The sequence below is a fragment of the Seriola aureovittata genome, chromosome 12 (assembly GCF_021018895.1).
Source record: "Seriola aureovittata isolate HTS-2021-v1 ecotype China chromosome 12, ASM2101889v1, whole genome shotgun sequence".
NCBI classification, from domain to species: Eukaryota; Metazoa; Chordata; class Actinopteri; order Carangiformes; family Carangidae; genus Seriola; species Seriola aureovittata.
This window is the reverse complement of record NC_079375.1, coordinates 21528554-21541581: the sequence shown is the minus strand read 5'-3', so window position 1 is coordinate 21541581 and position 13028 is coordinate 21528554. Positions and strand designations below refer to the sequence as shown.

Here is a 13028-nt window from a genome sequence, read left to right as displayed (position 1 = left end):
TATTTGATGCTCAACAGGAAGGGAGAACACATCCTCAAGTGGGAGGACTAAGAGCTTGACCTAGTATTATTTCATTGGGTGTGGCATATACAGGGCCTGTGGATTATAAAGGTGGAGTCATCAGCTGAGACATAACTTGAAGTCACAATCTACTGTACGCTGATATACTGGGTTTATGGTTGATTATTTAAAAGACACTCCTTGGAAATAAAGAACACAGATTATCTGTGTTTATTCAAGCTATCAAATACACAGAGGAGGGCAGAGCCAGAGTGGAGTTCATCAGGAGTCATCAGTGGCAGAGTTCACCCACTAATTTGTATTCGAGCAGAATTTGTGTTTCCAGCCTCAACCTCAGAGACTTAGCCTCAGCACCAGAGTTTAGTAACGTTAAAGCTGGTGCCAAGAAGAAGTAAACAAAAAAAAAACTACAATCTGAGTCAATATTTTCCCAGTGGGTTTCATGTGTATTTATTTTTGTAGAGATAGAGACAACTGTCTATTGCTCTGTATACTGGGTTAGCAGAAAACAAATGCACTTTGAATATCGACCAGAATGAAAGTTACAGGTGACGTTATACAGAAGATACAGAGGCTATAGTTCAATCTTCTTTTGACTTAACTAGATTCAAAGGCTTTCAAATGTTATTTTTTTTCATCTCTAATCACAAAAACACATTTACAACAGTACAACTACTTGCTGGTTTAAAAATATGTTTAAAGCCCATGTCAAATATTATTAATCCATAAATAACTTAAAAGTATTAGCTGGTAACCTTTCAAAGAAATCTGACACAAACCTAAAAACAAACTGCCAAACAAAAATTTGACAAATAATGGTGCAGACGTAGCAGCTAATTTCTATGACCACATGGCACTGTTCAATCAGAATGAGACTGAGTGACAACTGAAGAGGCGTACGGACTCAGATAAAGCAAAGGTTGGGTCCACATCCATTTTTAAAATGTGCAGCTGCACTGAAATGATGTCCTATGTTGACTTGAGTAAAGTAAGGCTGAACTTCACAGTTGATATTAATGAGGTCTATTAAGTACTTGTGCTGCACAAATCAAGTTTAGGCATAGAAAGAAAAGAATTACAAAAAACAGTTGGAAGCACTTGAACCAACATAAAATGAATCAAGATCTTAAGGCCACCAACCGTTTTCAGCAGCATTTCACATTCAAGTCATTCCCATATTTTGTATTAAAAACAATAACAATGAGTTGATGAATGATCTACCTTTGGCCTCACTTGCACACCTCAGTTATATCATCGTAGACTAGAACGGGTTAGATCCACGACACTCTCAGTTTAAGAACTTAAATCAACCAACAACCCGGTAAAACACAAAATAACACTCGTCCTGCATAAAACATTATCAATACACACCCTGGCAATATAAAAAGTCCTGGATGGTGTTACTTTGTTCCTATGCAAATGTTACTATACCTGTTGAGTGACTCTGAACCTTCTACCTTTCTATTAATGCTACATATGAACCGTTTTACCTAAGTAGCTCCTCTGTGACCACCACAAGTTATATCAATCACCACGGCCAAACTTTAGCCAATAAGTAAAATTCTGCAGCGTGGGTTTCCTCTGTTGTCTGCAAACACAACTCCTCAATCTAATCAGGAAACCACTTACCGGTATTAAACTAAAAATAGTTAAAAAAAATCAGTTTTCACACATTAGACTGTGCCACAATTATATCACATCAAAACTGACCTCATTAGGTCAATAAATCAACAGCAAAATAAAACTCATTGCTGCCTTGGTTCTTTTAGTCAGACCTGAGGCCAAATTCAGTTTCAAATCCATACTGAGTTACATAAAAACTGAAGTCTGCTCATGAGTGACTTCGTTTAGGCCTAGATTATAACCAGTAATGGTATAGCCTACCATTACAGACTTTATTGCTGTGATGGATACATGTTATAAGACTATGAATGTTGACTTCTGTATTTCATGTCAATGAATAAAAGAAAAACTGAGAGGAAACACTTTCACAGAAAAGTCAACAAAATATGAAACACTATAATACACTGCGGAAACTGAGCAGCGTTCATGTATGTGGAGGTGGGCGTGTTATTTGTAGTAAATGACTAAAACACGAAAAACCACTGGTGTGATGCTTCAGGTTGATATGAATCTCAGCAAGATTTGCAAATGAAACCTGACTCTGATCTGATCAGTGACTTCCTGCGTACCACAGTAACACTGCTTCTAAACTACATGTCAAGTCATGTCATTACTTAACAAAAGAAAATGTGCAATTCCAAATTTCCGTATACAAGTGTTTGTGTGCTCCTGGGCACATGTCAGTGTTTATGATCCAGTGCTGTCGGACCTCTTGAGCACTGCGCTGTATTTCATTGGTGCGCTGTCGGCCTTGAGCTGCACCTCCACCAATGTGAAGACTGAAATGACCTGTAGAGGAAACAAAAACAAATGATGAACATTGCAGGAAACACTGTCAAACTGCTCGGTCTAAGATACGTTCTAACCATGTTGTTGAGAGTTACATAAAACGCAGCTAGCTAGTCCAACTCTGAGTTAGCAGCTTTGTTTTCTCCTGATTTTATTTTTTCATTTCCTGTTGCTGCTAATTATTGACAACAATCAAACAAAGGTCTAACACTCTGAACTGAAACATGGGTTTAACATGGGTATTTGTCTGTGCCCCTTAATTCATTATCAAACTAGTGATTGAAGAATTGGGTTTTATTGTTACAGCTCTAACATAATAGATGTAATCACCCAGTAAAGAAGTAATGAAAACTATGAAACCTTAAATCTCTCTCTGCATTTAAATTTATATCAGATAAGTGAACGACCGACTGGCAGGCCAGAAACCATAACGAAAGTATTTTCAGTGGTTGTCCTTCTCACCTGTTCCACCGGAGCTTCTTCTGCGTCCTCTGGTGTCCAGACCAGAGTCAGCTCTGATTTCTTCCCCACCTTACGATGGTGAAATGAGTCCAGACCCGCAACAGACTGAAGGTGGAAACAAACGGTTTCAAGCGGTTTCAGATGAGATTGTCACTCGACCTACCACTGTGGCGGCAAACTTGTTGGACGGTTGTGTTTCGTACTGTCGACCATAACCTTCTGGACTTTCTCATTTCTCTCTCCTCAGTGAGCTTCTTTTTTTTAATAAATAAAAGTGAACTTGTGGAGATGAATGACTATGATGAACTGAAAGCCAAGAATATCTCTAATTATGTCAACTGCACAATAAAACTGAAAACGCTAAGTAAGACTTTTTAGGAGTTTTTTTAGAACATTAAAGAATAGATCTAAAAACACTAAACATATGAAAACTTTGACATGGCTTTCTGTAAATTTAGTTTTGTACGTCTGAAAAACTAAAAATACTATTATGTAAAAATGTACATGTATATATTTAGGAACCGTTCCCTGTAAATGGAGTGAAGTGCAGCTGACCTTGCAGTAGATGCGTTTCTGCACTCCGTAGCGGAGAACCAGCACATCAAAGGACTGATCCAACACCCCCATCACCATGGCCTCAGAGTCCAGGGGGCCACATTCCTGTAGAGAACAGACCAACCTCGGTTTTCAGTATTTTACATTTTGGGCATCTGGCCGAATTGCTGAACACATTTTCTTTTGAGGAGGAAACTAGATAAGCTCCAACTGCATTTCTCACCCAGTGTCAGAGCCATTGTAGTCTGGCAATGACTCTTAACCACCGAATAATTAAATTGAGGAATTGGGCTGAAGAGAGCTGATTAATGTCAAACAGCAGAGAAAATATAAAACATCTCAAAGGGAGTTATTAATTGTGTGTAAAACCACATTTCATTAACAATTAATTTATGTTGCGTTTGGTTTGGTCAGTATTTGATCTAAAAACGAAGTATTTTGTTAAAATCGAGACACTGTGGAAACAGCAGAAAAGTATGTTTCCATTGGTCCCGCTTGTTGACAACATGTTTTCTGGTCACCCACCTTTACAAACACTCCAAAGAAGAGCTCAGAGCTGAGCTCCTGGACTTTCTTCGACACCGTCTTCTTGTCGTTACAATGCGATGCCTGTTTTTGGACTTCTTCTGTTGACAGCCCTAAGTGAGGCCCACACTCTGTATGCAAGCAAGGAGTGGACAGACATGAAGATAACGAGCAAAAACACATAAATAATTCACACATATTTTTGACACAGACACATGTCGTAGGAGCAGAGAGAGGCAGGAACAATGGCAAGGAAGGAAACAGGACAAACAATACATCAACTCAACATCAGGTCTGAGGCTGCTTTGTTCTTTTCAGCATTTCTCTTCTACATTAAAAACCAGATATGTCCTGCAACACAAGTGAAGCACTGTTTGCAACAAACAAGACATTCTGTTATTTGTTTTAATGTGTATGTGTCTGTGAGAGACTTTTTGTGAAGAAGGTACACACTCAGGGAAGAAGCCAGCAGCCGGTGCACAATGATGTCAGCGTAGCGTCTGATGGGTGATGTGAAGTGAGTGTAGAGAGGAACGTTGAGGGCGTAGTGCTTAAAAAGCTGCTCGTCCGTCAGTGCACCTGTGCAGAAGTACAACGCCATCTGGGAAACACCAACAACCAAAATTAAATACAGAGACTGATCCTATATATTCACTGTGTATAATCTTTATACTAAATATTGTTAAAATATTACATATTACAGCTTGACGTTTAAGGACCAGTGTGGAGGATTTAGTGGCATCTAGAGGTGAGGCTGCAGATTGCAACCAACTGAATACCCCTCCCTTTCCAAGCGTGGAGGAGAACCTATGGTGGACTTAAGGTAACGCAAAACCAAGACAGGCCTTCTCTAGAGCCAGTGTTTGGTTTGATGGTACTGGGACAGTGTAGAAACATGCGCTCTCCCTATGTAGATATGAAGGGTTCGCTCCAAGATAACGAAAACAAAATTCTTAGCTCCAGGTGATTATACACTAATGAAAACACAACTGAGAATATTATGTTCCAGTTCTGCTCATAGATCCCACTAAATGCTACACACTGGTCCTTTAAGTTTTTAAACATCTCAATCCCACAAAACATATATTTTCATGTTTTATGTTTTTCTTTCAAGGCAACAACTATTACAAAACAGTGCATGTGAAGTCAGCAGTCTTCAGTTTATATGCAAAAGTGTATTCCACACAAGCTTGATAAATGGATTAAAGTTCAAGCAGAGAAACATCAAGTGGACCATGCTACTAACCTGCATGGGTCTGGAGCACATGTGGGTGAGGACTTCTTTTCTGGCACTGGTGTACTCATCATCACCAAGAGTAGTATTGAGACTCTTCTGCATGTTGAACACAAAAAGGAAAACAGTCATTCAGTCATTCACACCTTCAGTTATTCTTTTACATCATTTTCGGTAAGGAACTAAAAGGTCTTGTGAATTATTTATTGAGGCTCAGATCCCCAATGATATTTTATATATATATATTATATATATATATATATATATATATATATATATATATGCTTATTTTCATTTCCTCTTTGTGTGATCATGCAAAAGCTGGAAAACATCAGGAGAAACGGCTGACACCGTCTCACATTGTGACAAATTAACAATTGAATTTAATCATTCTGAATTTACTCACTTGAAGATAATGTTTAAACTCAGCAGAGAGAACATAAACCTTGTGCCTTGTACTATTCTGATTCAGGACAAAAATATTTTATAATTGTTCCTGCGAGATTAGACATTGGGCTACATCTACATTATGAGTACTGACGTGCAATGCTCCTGCAGAGGACAGGTCGACGTTAATGCCAGCTGGTCACACAGCTCCTGCAGCTCATCCACCATCTTGGTTTTTGGTGGAGGGTGGCGTCTGAGCAGGGCCAGTGCCGGGAATTTGCGGTAGATGTGGTGGGCAGTAGCGATGTTAGCCAGTAGCATGAACTCCTCAACCAACCTAGAGGACAGAGTTATGGGTAACAGTGAAATAATGGCCAGAGGGGGAAAATAAGAAATGAGAAAAAAGGAGGACTGATATTTACACAGTCCAGAATGATCAGGAAATACATTTCACCAGTGGTTACACATCTGCCTTATCAAATACATGTTCATTTTGGAAGAGAAAGAGATACAGACACAGATGCATCTGTGGAGGGTTTGTTTACTCACTTGTTACTGTCTCTGTACTGATAAACATAGCAGCCTTGAGGCATCATGGTCTCTTTGTCCAGAGTGAAAGACAGTTTCAACTGAAAATAAAAACACGATAAATATACAGATATAAATGTTAGAGCGCTGACAAACTGAATAATATGAGTTTTGTTTCAATACATTTCTCAAGTATTGCTGGGTTATCATATTGGTCAGATCAAATAATCTTGTTAAATCTCTTCCAGCTAACTGTTAAATTATCTCTGATCATTGTGGGCTCTCATTTTGAAATAAACTGAACATGTGAGGAGAGCCAAAAACCATCAGCAGCAATTATTCATGTCCTATTTATTAACTGTGGAAGGAAACTTTACCACAAACAGACAGATTAACAAAGATTATAAATGAACTAAAATGACAATTACAAATCCACTCTAGTCTGTGGTGCATTATTATAAAAATTAACATTGACAGACAATTAATTTGGTGGTTAAATCTAAGAAGATTTACTTGATTTCAAGCAACATCTAATACAGATAAATTACACATTTTGACGAGATGAAAGTATGAAAGTATTTTGTCATATATCAAGATTAGCACTGTAAATATTTCCAAATGTTTTAAGAGCTACAAATTATCAAATTGATTTTCCACACTTAATTTGCGTTGAAAGTTCAGATAAATTGGGCAACGGTCAGAGAGCATGATACTCTCTCTATGACATCTCTATCATGCACCACTGTACACTGCTTACCAAAGACATAAGACGTCACATACCAGACATGTAGGACTAACCTGGTCCAGTCTGAGCGCTCCGCCTGAAAAGCGTTGGGCTCTGAGGTTCTTGGCAATAGAGTGCAGATTGAGCACAGCCTGGTGGATCTCATCTATTGGATGCACAGGATCCACGGGTGGCAGCTCTTCAGCTGAGAACATCTTCTCAGGGGCCTCGATCAGGCTCTGAGCGTGGTCGTAACTCAACTTCACGCAGGAGCGGATCACTGAACGGCCGAACCACTCACTCAGGATCTGAAGGGGGAGGGCAAGTGAAGTGGAACCAATGAGATGAATCATCAACCATAAAAAAAATGGCATAAAATTCAGCTTAATCAATCATCCATCAGATACTACTCTTAATCTGTGCAACTCTCACAGGTCCATGAATTTTAAATGATCATACCTTCCCCTCGGGTGTGATTTTCCATATAACGGAGAAAGTGAGTCTGTCGGTGAGAGGGTTGAGACTGCACAGCTCCTCACAGAGCAGCCGAGGTAACATGGGAATCACCTGGACAATGACAAAACACACAAACGCACTGAATACTAAAGAATACTAAAAGAATGGAAGATGTAGCCGCAACAGAGAAATCGGCAGTCACATCAGTCAGATGCCGAGTTGGTGATGCGCAGAAACACCCAAGAAGCCATAATGCAACAACATCTCTGAGGTCAACTCGTAGTCTGACACATGAAACCACATGAAGCAGCTAGTCATTTTGAAAACAAAGTGTAAACAAAGGAGTATTCACCTTTTGAACAAGGTACACACTAGTTGCTCTTTGGCTGGCAACTGCATCCAGAGCGTTGTCCTCCCCCACAAAATAACTCACATCGGCAATGTGGACTCCAACCTCAAAGTTCCCTGTGTTAAAAATATCCAATAAGACATACTATAGCAAAACCTCCAGAAACACATGATCCTTCATTATAAGCATCATCATCATCATCATCATCAGACAGCAGTTTACCATCTGGGAGTTGTTTACACGACAGGGCATCATCCAGATCTCTGGCGGTCGCAGGGTCGATTGTGAAGATACACTCATTCCTGCATGTGATGAAATAGTGCTTTGTGAATCATATGAATACACGACCTAAATTAAGACTTCATACACTCACTTGCTCCCATTGGACAACAAAGCTTGTAATTATTAGTAGTCCGATTATACTGTATAAATAGTGCGCAAATACCCCGAGGCAAAGCTGGATCTGGCTCATAAAGCGTGTTCCCGCTCAGAACATAATAAAAGGAAAGACTACATAAGCATGTAGGGTTTTCACAGTCATACCTCAGGTCTCTCCTCTTCATCATCTCCTCAGGCGGGATGGTCCAGGGCAGGTTGTTGGGGAGGCAGTCCAACACCTCATCTGAGAACTCAGTAAAATCGACATTGTACTCTGTCAGTATGCCCTCCGTCTCTGGCTCGATTTCTCCCGCCTGCCCCAGGGTCTTGGCGAGTTGACTAGGGGGGGAAAACATTTAGAAACAATCAGGACGGTCGTCAGACCAGAGTGATACTGTTAACTGTGTCGCGTATCTATACACACCCATCTGCAAAGTTGCTGTCGGCTTCCCAGTTGGTGATGCGACAGATGAACAGGGTGTTGGTGTAGTCGCCCGAGCGGGATCTGAAGTCTTCAGGACAGTCGGGCAGGGGAACGTTAATCCTTGGCACGCGGTGGTCCACGGGGGAGAACATGGCAAAGGGTTTGTCTGGTAGGAACTTCAGGAAGCCTGTCGCAGCTCTTGAGTGTTTCTTCTCAACAATGTACACGACCTGGCAGACAATCGCAGAGGATGAGGGAGATACAGTAAGGATTTCAATTCAGTCAGTACAGCAGCATTGAAGCATTTTTTGGGATTTTCAGTGCAAGATCTCCATTTTAAAATCAACAAAAAACATGAAGAACTTCTCATGGCGTTCCTGAGATATCGCAAAAACATAATGCCTCCGACCACGGCTGTACGACTCTAGTTCCTGGTGTTGTTTTTCAGAGTAAAACCCCTCCAGTGAAAAGGCTTTTAATATGAAGTAGCCAGATGAATTAAGTTGTTGTCAGTGGTGGCAGCTCTGCAGTTCATTTTGGCCTAAATCTACATGTTTTTCTCAGTCTAGGATGAGTTTAAAAAAGTCAGTGGAAGGAAAGGGTAGAAAGAGACAAAGAGTGACAGATAAGGAGGAAGCTCACTTTAGCAGTCTTTTGGATTATTTCACCATTGGACCGTGGGGTTGAGGGGTCTTCCAGGCGTCGCCCTGTTTCCATCAGATGAGAGGAAGAATGAACATGGATTAGCTAAACTATTGTTTTCACTCTTCAGAATAGTAAATAAACATTCAAACAGTGTTGACGTTACCGAATATCAGCAGTAGTGTTATAATTGGATACCACATCTGCAATAATGTTGATATGCAAAGGCTTCTACATTCTCTCCATCTTCACAGTACCTGTGTCAGTGAGAGTGGTATTCTGAAGTTTGCTGCACACTTCATCCTGGTCACTACAATGGTCCTCCACAATAACATCAGGCCTTCGGGTGCGCTCTGTCTTCTTCTGCATTGTTTGTGCAATGTGTTCTCTCTGGGCCTCTGACTCACTGGCGCCCTCACAGTCAGTATCTGACCTCACAACCTGGACACACACAAACATTCATCACCTGTTGATCACTCACTACTTTTACTGTCCTGGGGAAAATAGCTAAAATAGACCCTAAAATAAAACTCTGAAAAGTTGGTGCTGAAGTTTAAAACATGGAGTTTCAAACTAAATAGGTAAGTGTAGTTTTACCTTCCACTGTTCCTGAGGTAGGACTTGCACCACCACAATGTCTCCGTTCAGTGCTCTGTTGCGAGCTACAATCCCATCCAGAAATATATCCCGCGTGTCATCCTGCAAACATACATAAGATTGTTCATCTCCTGCATTTCTAACTTTTGATGTAAACTGTTCAAGATGGATGTTAAGGTACTGGCTAATGCAGTGAAGTCACATTCATTATGTATACATGTTACAACATAGCTACCAGGTGATATACAGAACTAAACAGACAGGTTACTGAGGCAGGAAATTGTGATGTGTCAAATTTGTTAGCAAGTCAAAATGCTTGAAAAGAAGCTAAATCAACTCACAGGAGATGGGATGAAAGCTTCATGGTACTTCTTAGGGTTGATTCTCAATTGTCCCTGTAGAGACAATATGCATTAATTGACAATGAACTTGACCTTGAACAAAGTGGCCCCAAGGCTGGATTACCCAAGTATAACTGCCACAGGCTCTGCAGGCTCCACGCCAACTCTTATGTCAAGTAATTGGGCTAATTTACTTGGAACGAGGAAGACCTTAATTTGGATCCTGCTTTGTTACCTAACATTGAACTCTTCCTTAAACCCTGTGTCAAAGTCCAATTTCAAGCTTAACTTATTCCTAAAAGTTTTGTACTTGTATGTTACATGTTTATAGATTAATGTGTTTCATGAAATTACAATACAGCAAACCCAGGGTCCAAAGTATTCCACCGTATAAGAACTATACACAGCGGTAAAAAGGGGCATTACAGAGCATCATAATACAATTTGTTATTGATAAATTTATAACTAAATACAATAATGAAATAAGCATAAAATGAGCATGTCCCTATCATTTTACCTCCTGTGTGATTGTGTTATGTGTAATTTCATGGCTCTGGAACAGCTGCTCTGTACCTGAATGAGCTCTCCTCTTTTAAGCCCATGGGAAACCTCATCAAATGTCATGTAGGACTCAAACACTTGTTTCCTTGCCCCTCTGCCTCCTTTGTTCTTACGTTTGTCAGCAGGAGAATTGGTAGTTAAACCTGAAAAAGAAATAACACAGTGATTTATTCCATCATAGTGCATCACATGTATAAAACTACATTATCAAATAGCAAAATTTGCCTGCACCTGTTGAGAATTAACATCTCAAAAACTAACCTACAATTTACCTCGGGGCTGCTGCGGTTTTTTGTCTTTACCATGAGGAGATATGGGCCTTGACAACTGAGTGTCAGCCCCAGGCCCTTCTCTGCTTCTGTCCTCGTCTGGTTGCTTTGGCAGATTCTTTTTCTTCGACTTCATCATCTTTTCTTGTTCCTGTCCACTTGTACTGGCTTTCTTTGGAGACTGAGGAAGACCAACAAACGAGTCAGTCCCTTTTGAGTCCTTGTTTTTCTTCTGCTGCTTCTGAGGTTTGTGCGAATCATTAGGTGTTAAACAGCTGAGCTCCTCCCCAGACTCAATGTCTCCATCCTGGCTGGTGGTGGTGTCCCTTCTCTGTCCCCGTCGCTGCCTGTCAGACACACCTTGCTTCCTTTCACATTCCTGCTGAGGATTGCGACTGCTTATTTTCTCCATGTACAAAGACAATGAACTGTCCTCTCCTTTACTTCTCAAGGAAGAGGGGGAGAAGTCACTCGAATCAGAGAAATCATTAGGCACTTGGTCTCTTTTTCTCTGTGGTATGTTCAGCCTGTCACTCTGGGCTTTGAGCAGTGTGCTCGGCCCATTTCCTTCCCTTTGACATGACAAGTCCTTTGCATATTGCTCTAGATACAAACTGAACTTGCTGCTGCGGTGCTGGCTGAGAAGCCTGGCATAGGCATCTTTCTGAGGAGGAGTGCTCGACTGATTCTGGGTGCGCTTCGGCTCTCGATTCACGTTAGCCTTCTTAGATTGCAGAGGAGAATCCATATGGCAATCTTTAAAGATTCAGTCTCTGAAAAAGCAATAATCATACTCCATGAATGTTGCCATTAGGGGGTGAAACAATGATCATAACTTTCAGACAATGTAGACAAAATATGCAGACAAAGAGAAGATCATTATCTGAAGTTCATTTGGTGAAAATGAAAGCAGCTCTTCAGCAGCTGGCTTGTTGCTGAATTATCTACTCATCTTACATCATGCAGTTTAGTCATGTGTCATTTAGTACACACATAAGCATGAATGGAAGGTAACCACGTTAATGTTAGCTAAATTTACATTCTTCGGGATGATGGTTATAAGAGAGAAAAAAAGCTGTATCATCCCATTTATTTACGGGTTGTTGTCTTAACAAGTTAAAAATGCTTTTTTTAAGCATATTCTATCTTACAGTTAACAGTTACCTAACGTTACGAATGTTAGCAGTGCTTGGCTAGCATCAGCTAGCAACTTGCAACGCCAAGTGTTGGTTTAACGTTAAGTAACTACTTGTTCGTCAGACAGACCACGACCCTGACCACGACAAACCACTCGAAAATGTACAGACAGGCTGTCAAACCTCAAATTTTATACATTACCTTATCCACTCCGGTGAAAGTTCTGTAACTTGGCTGTCGTTCACAGCCAAATGCTAGTAGCTGCTGCGTTCACGTCCTCCGTCGTCACGAATGGTAACAATCACGCTACGTTTGGGTGCTGTAGGAAATATCGAAATTAGCCGACAGTACAGAGACGCCCCAATGGGGAACGTTAGTTTATCGTCAAGAAATCTGTGGTAATTAATATATTAATACTGTACAATATATATTTGACATTGTCTTTAGCTTTCCATGCAGTATGCCCCTCTCTTTTACAGCACAAGTTGCCCAGTTTTGTGTGATACTTTTAGGAAACGGTCCATAAATGCAACCCAGTAAAATTACCACTGGTGCTGTGACGTTCCAGTGTTCACTGTGGATGGAGCAGCTGCATGACTCCTCTCATGGTTTGGATGATAAGAGGCCACAAGAAACCTTTAGAGGGCAGCAATGACCAAATATTTCATTTATTCGACCACACAGTGGCAGACTGCTGTATGTGTGTGTGTCAGTTGTGATGAGGATAGGGAGAAAGTAAATCATCAAACATTCAGTCTGAGGGGTGTGTGCGTGTGTTTGTGTGTGTGTCCTATTCTCTCTCTCCTGACAAGCTGATTTCACACCTGTCTGTTCATGCTTTCATAGGAAAAGACAACTCATGAAGGCTATTCGAAACACACACACATACACACATCCTTCAGTTTAATTCCCCAGGGATAGTGGGAGTGCTTTTTGAGACAACACAGGCTACGTGGATGTGGGTTTTCGGACATCTGAGGATATAATTTAGATGATGCTGTCATGTCTCACCTTGACAGAGGCTGA

At 40.6% G+C, this 13028-nt stretch overlaps 1 protein-coding gene across 1 annotated transcript; it reads right to left on the bottom strand.

The window, feature by feature from the left end:
• Positions 1-446: 446 nt before the first annotated feature.
• dis3l2 (DIS3 like 3'-5' exoribonuclease 2) lies at positions 447-12287 on the bottom strand. Its single transcript, XM_056392170.1, is given in 22 exon segments — positions 447-2433; positions 2896-3000; positions 3451-3555; positions 3976-4106; positions 4429-4576; positions 5222-5308; positions 5751-5782; positions 5785-5933; positions 6146-6225; positions 6923-7156; positions 7308-7415; positions 7657-7769; positions 7876-7955; positions 8197-8370; positions 8456-8685; positions 9098-9162; positions 9355-9538; positions 9695-9796; positions 10036-10089; positions 10609-10739; positions 10869-11638; positions 12204-12287. Coding segments are annotated over 21 exon segments (3159 nt in total). The 5' UTR covers positions 11614-11638; positions 12204-12287; the 3' UTR covers positions 447-2331.
• Between the last annotated feature and the right edge of the window lie 741 nt (positions 12288-13028).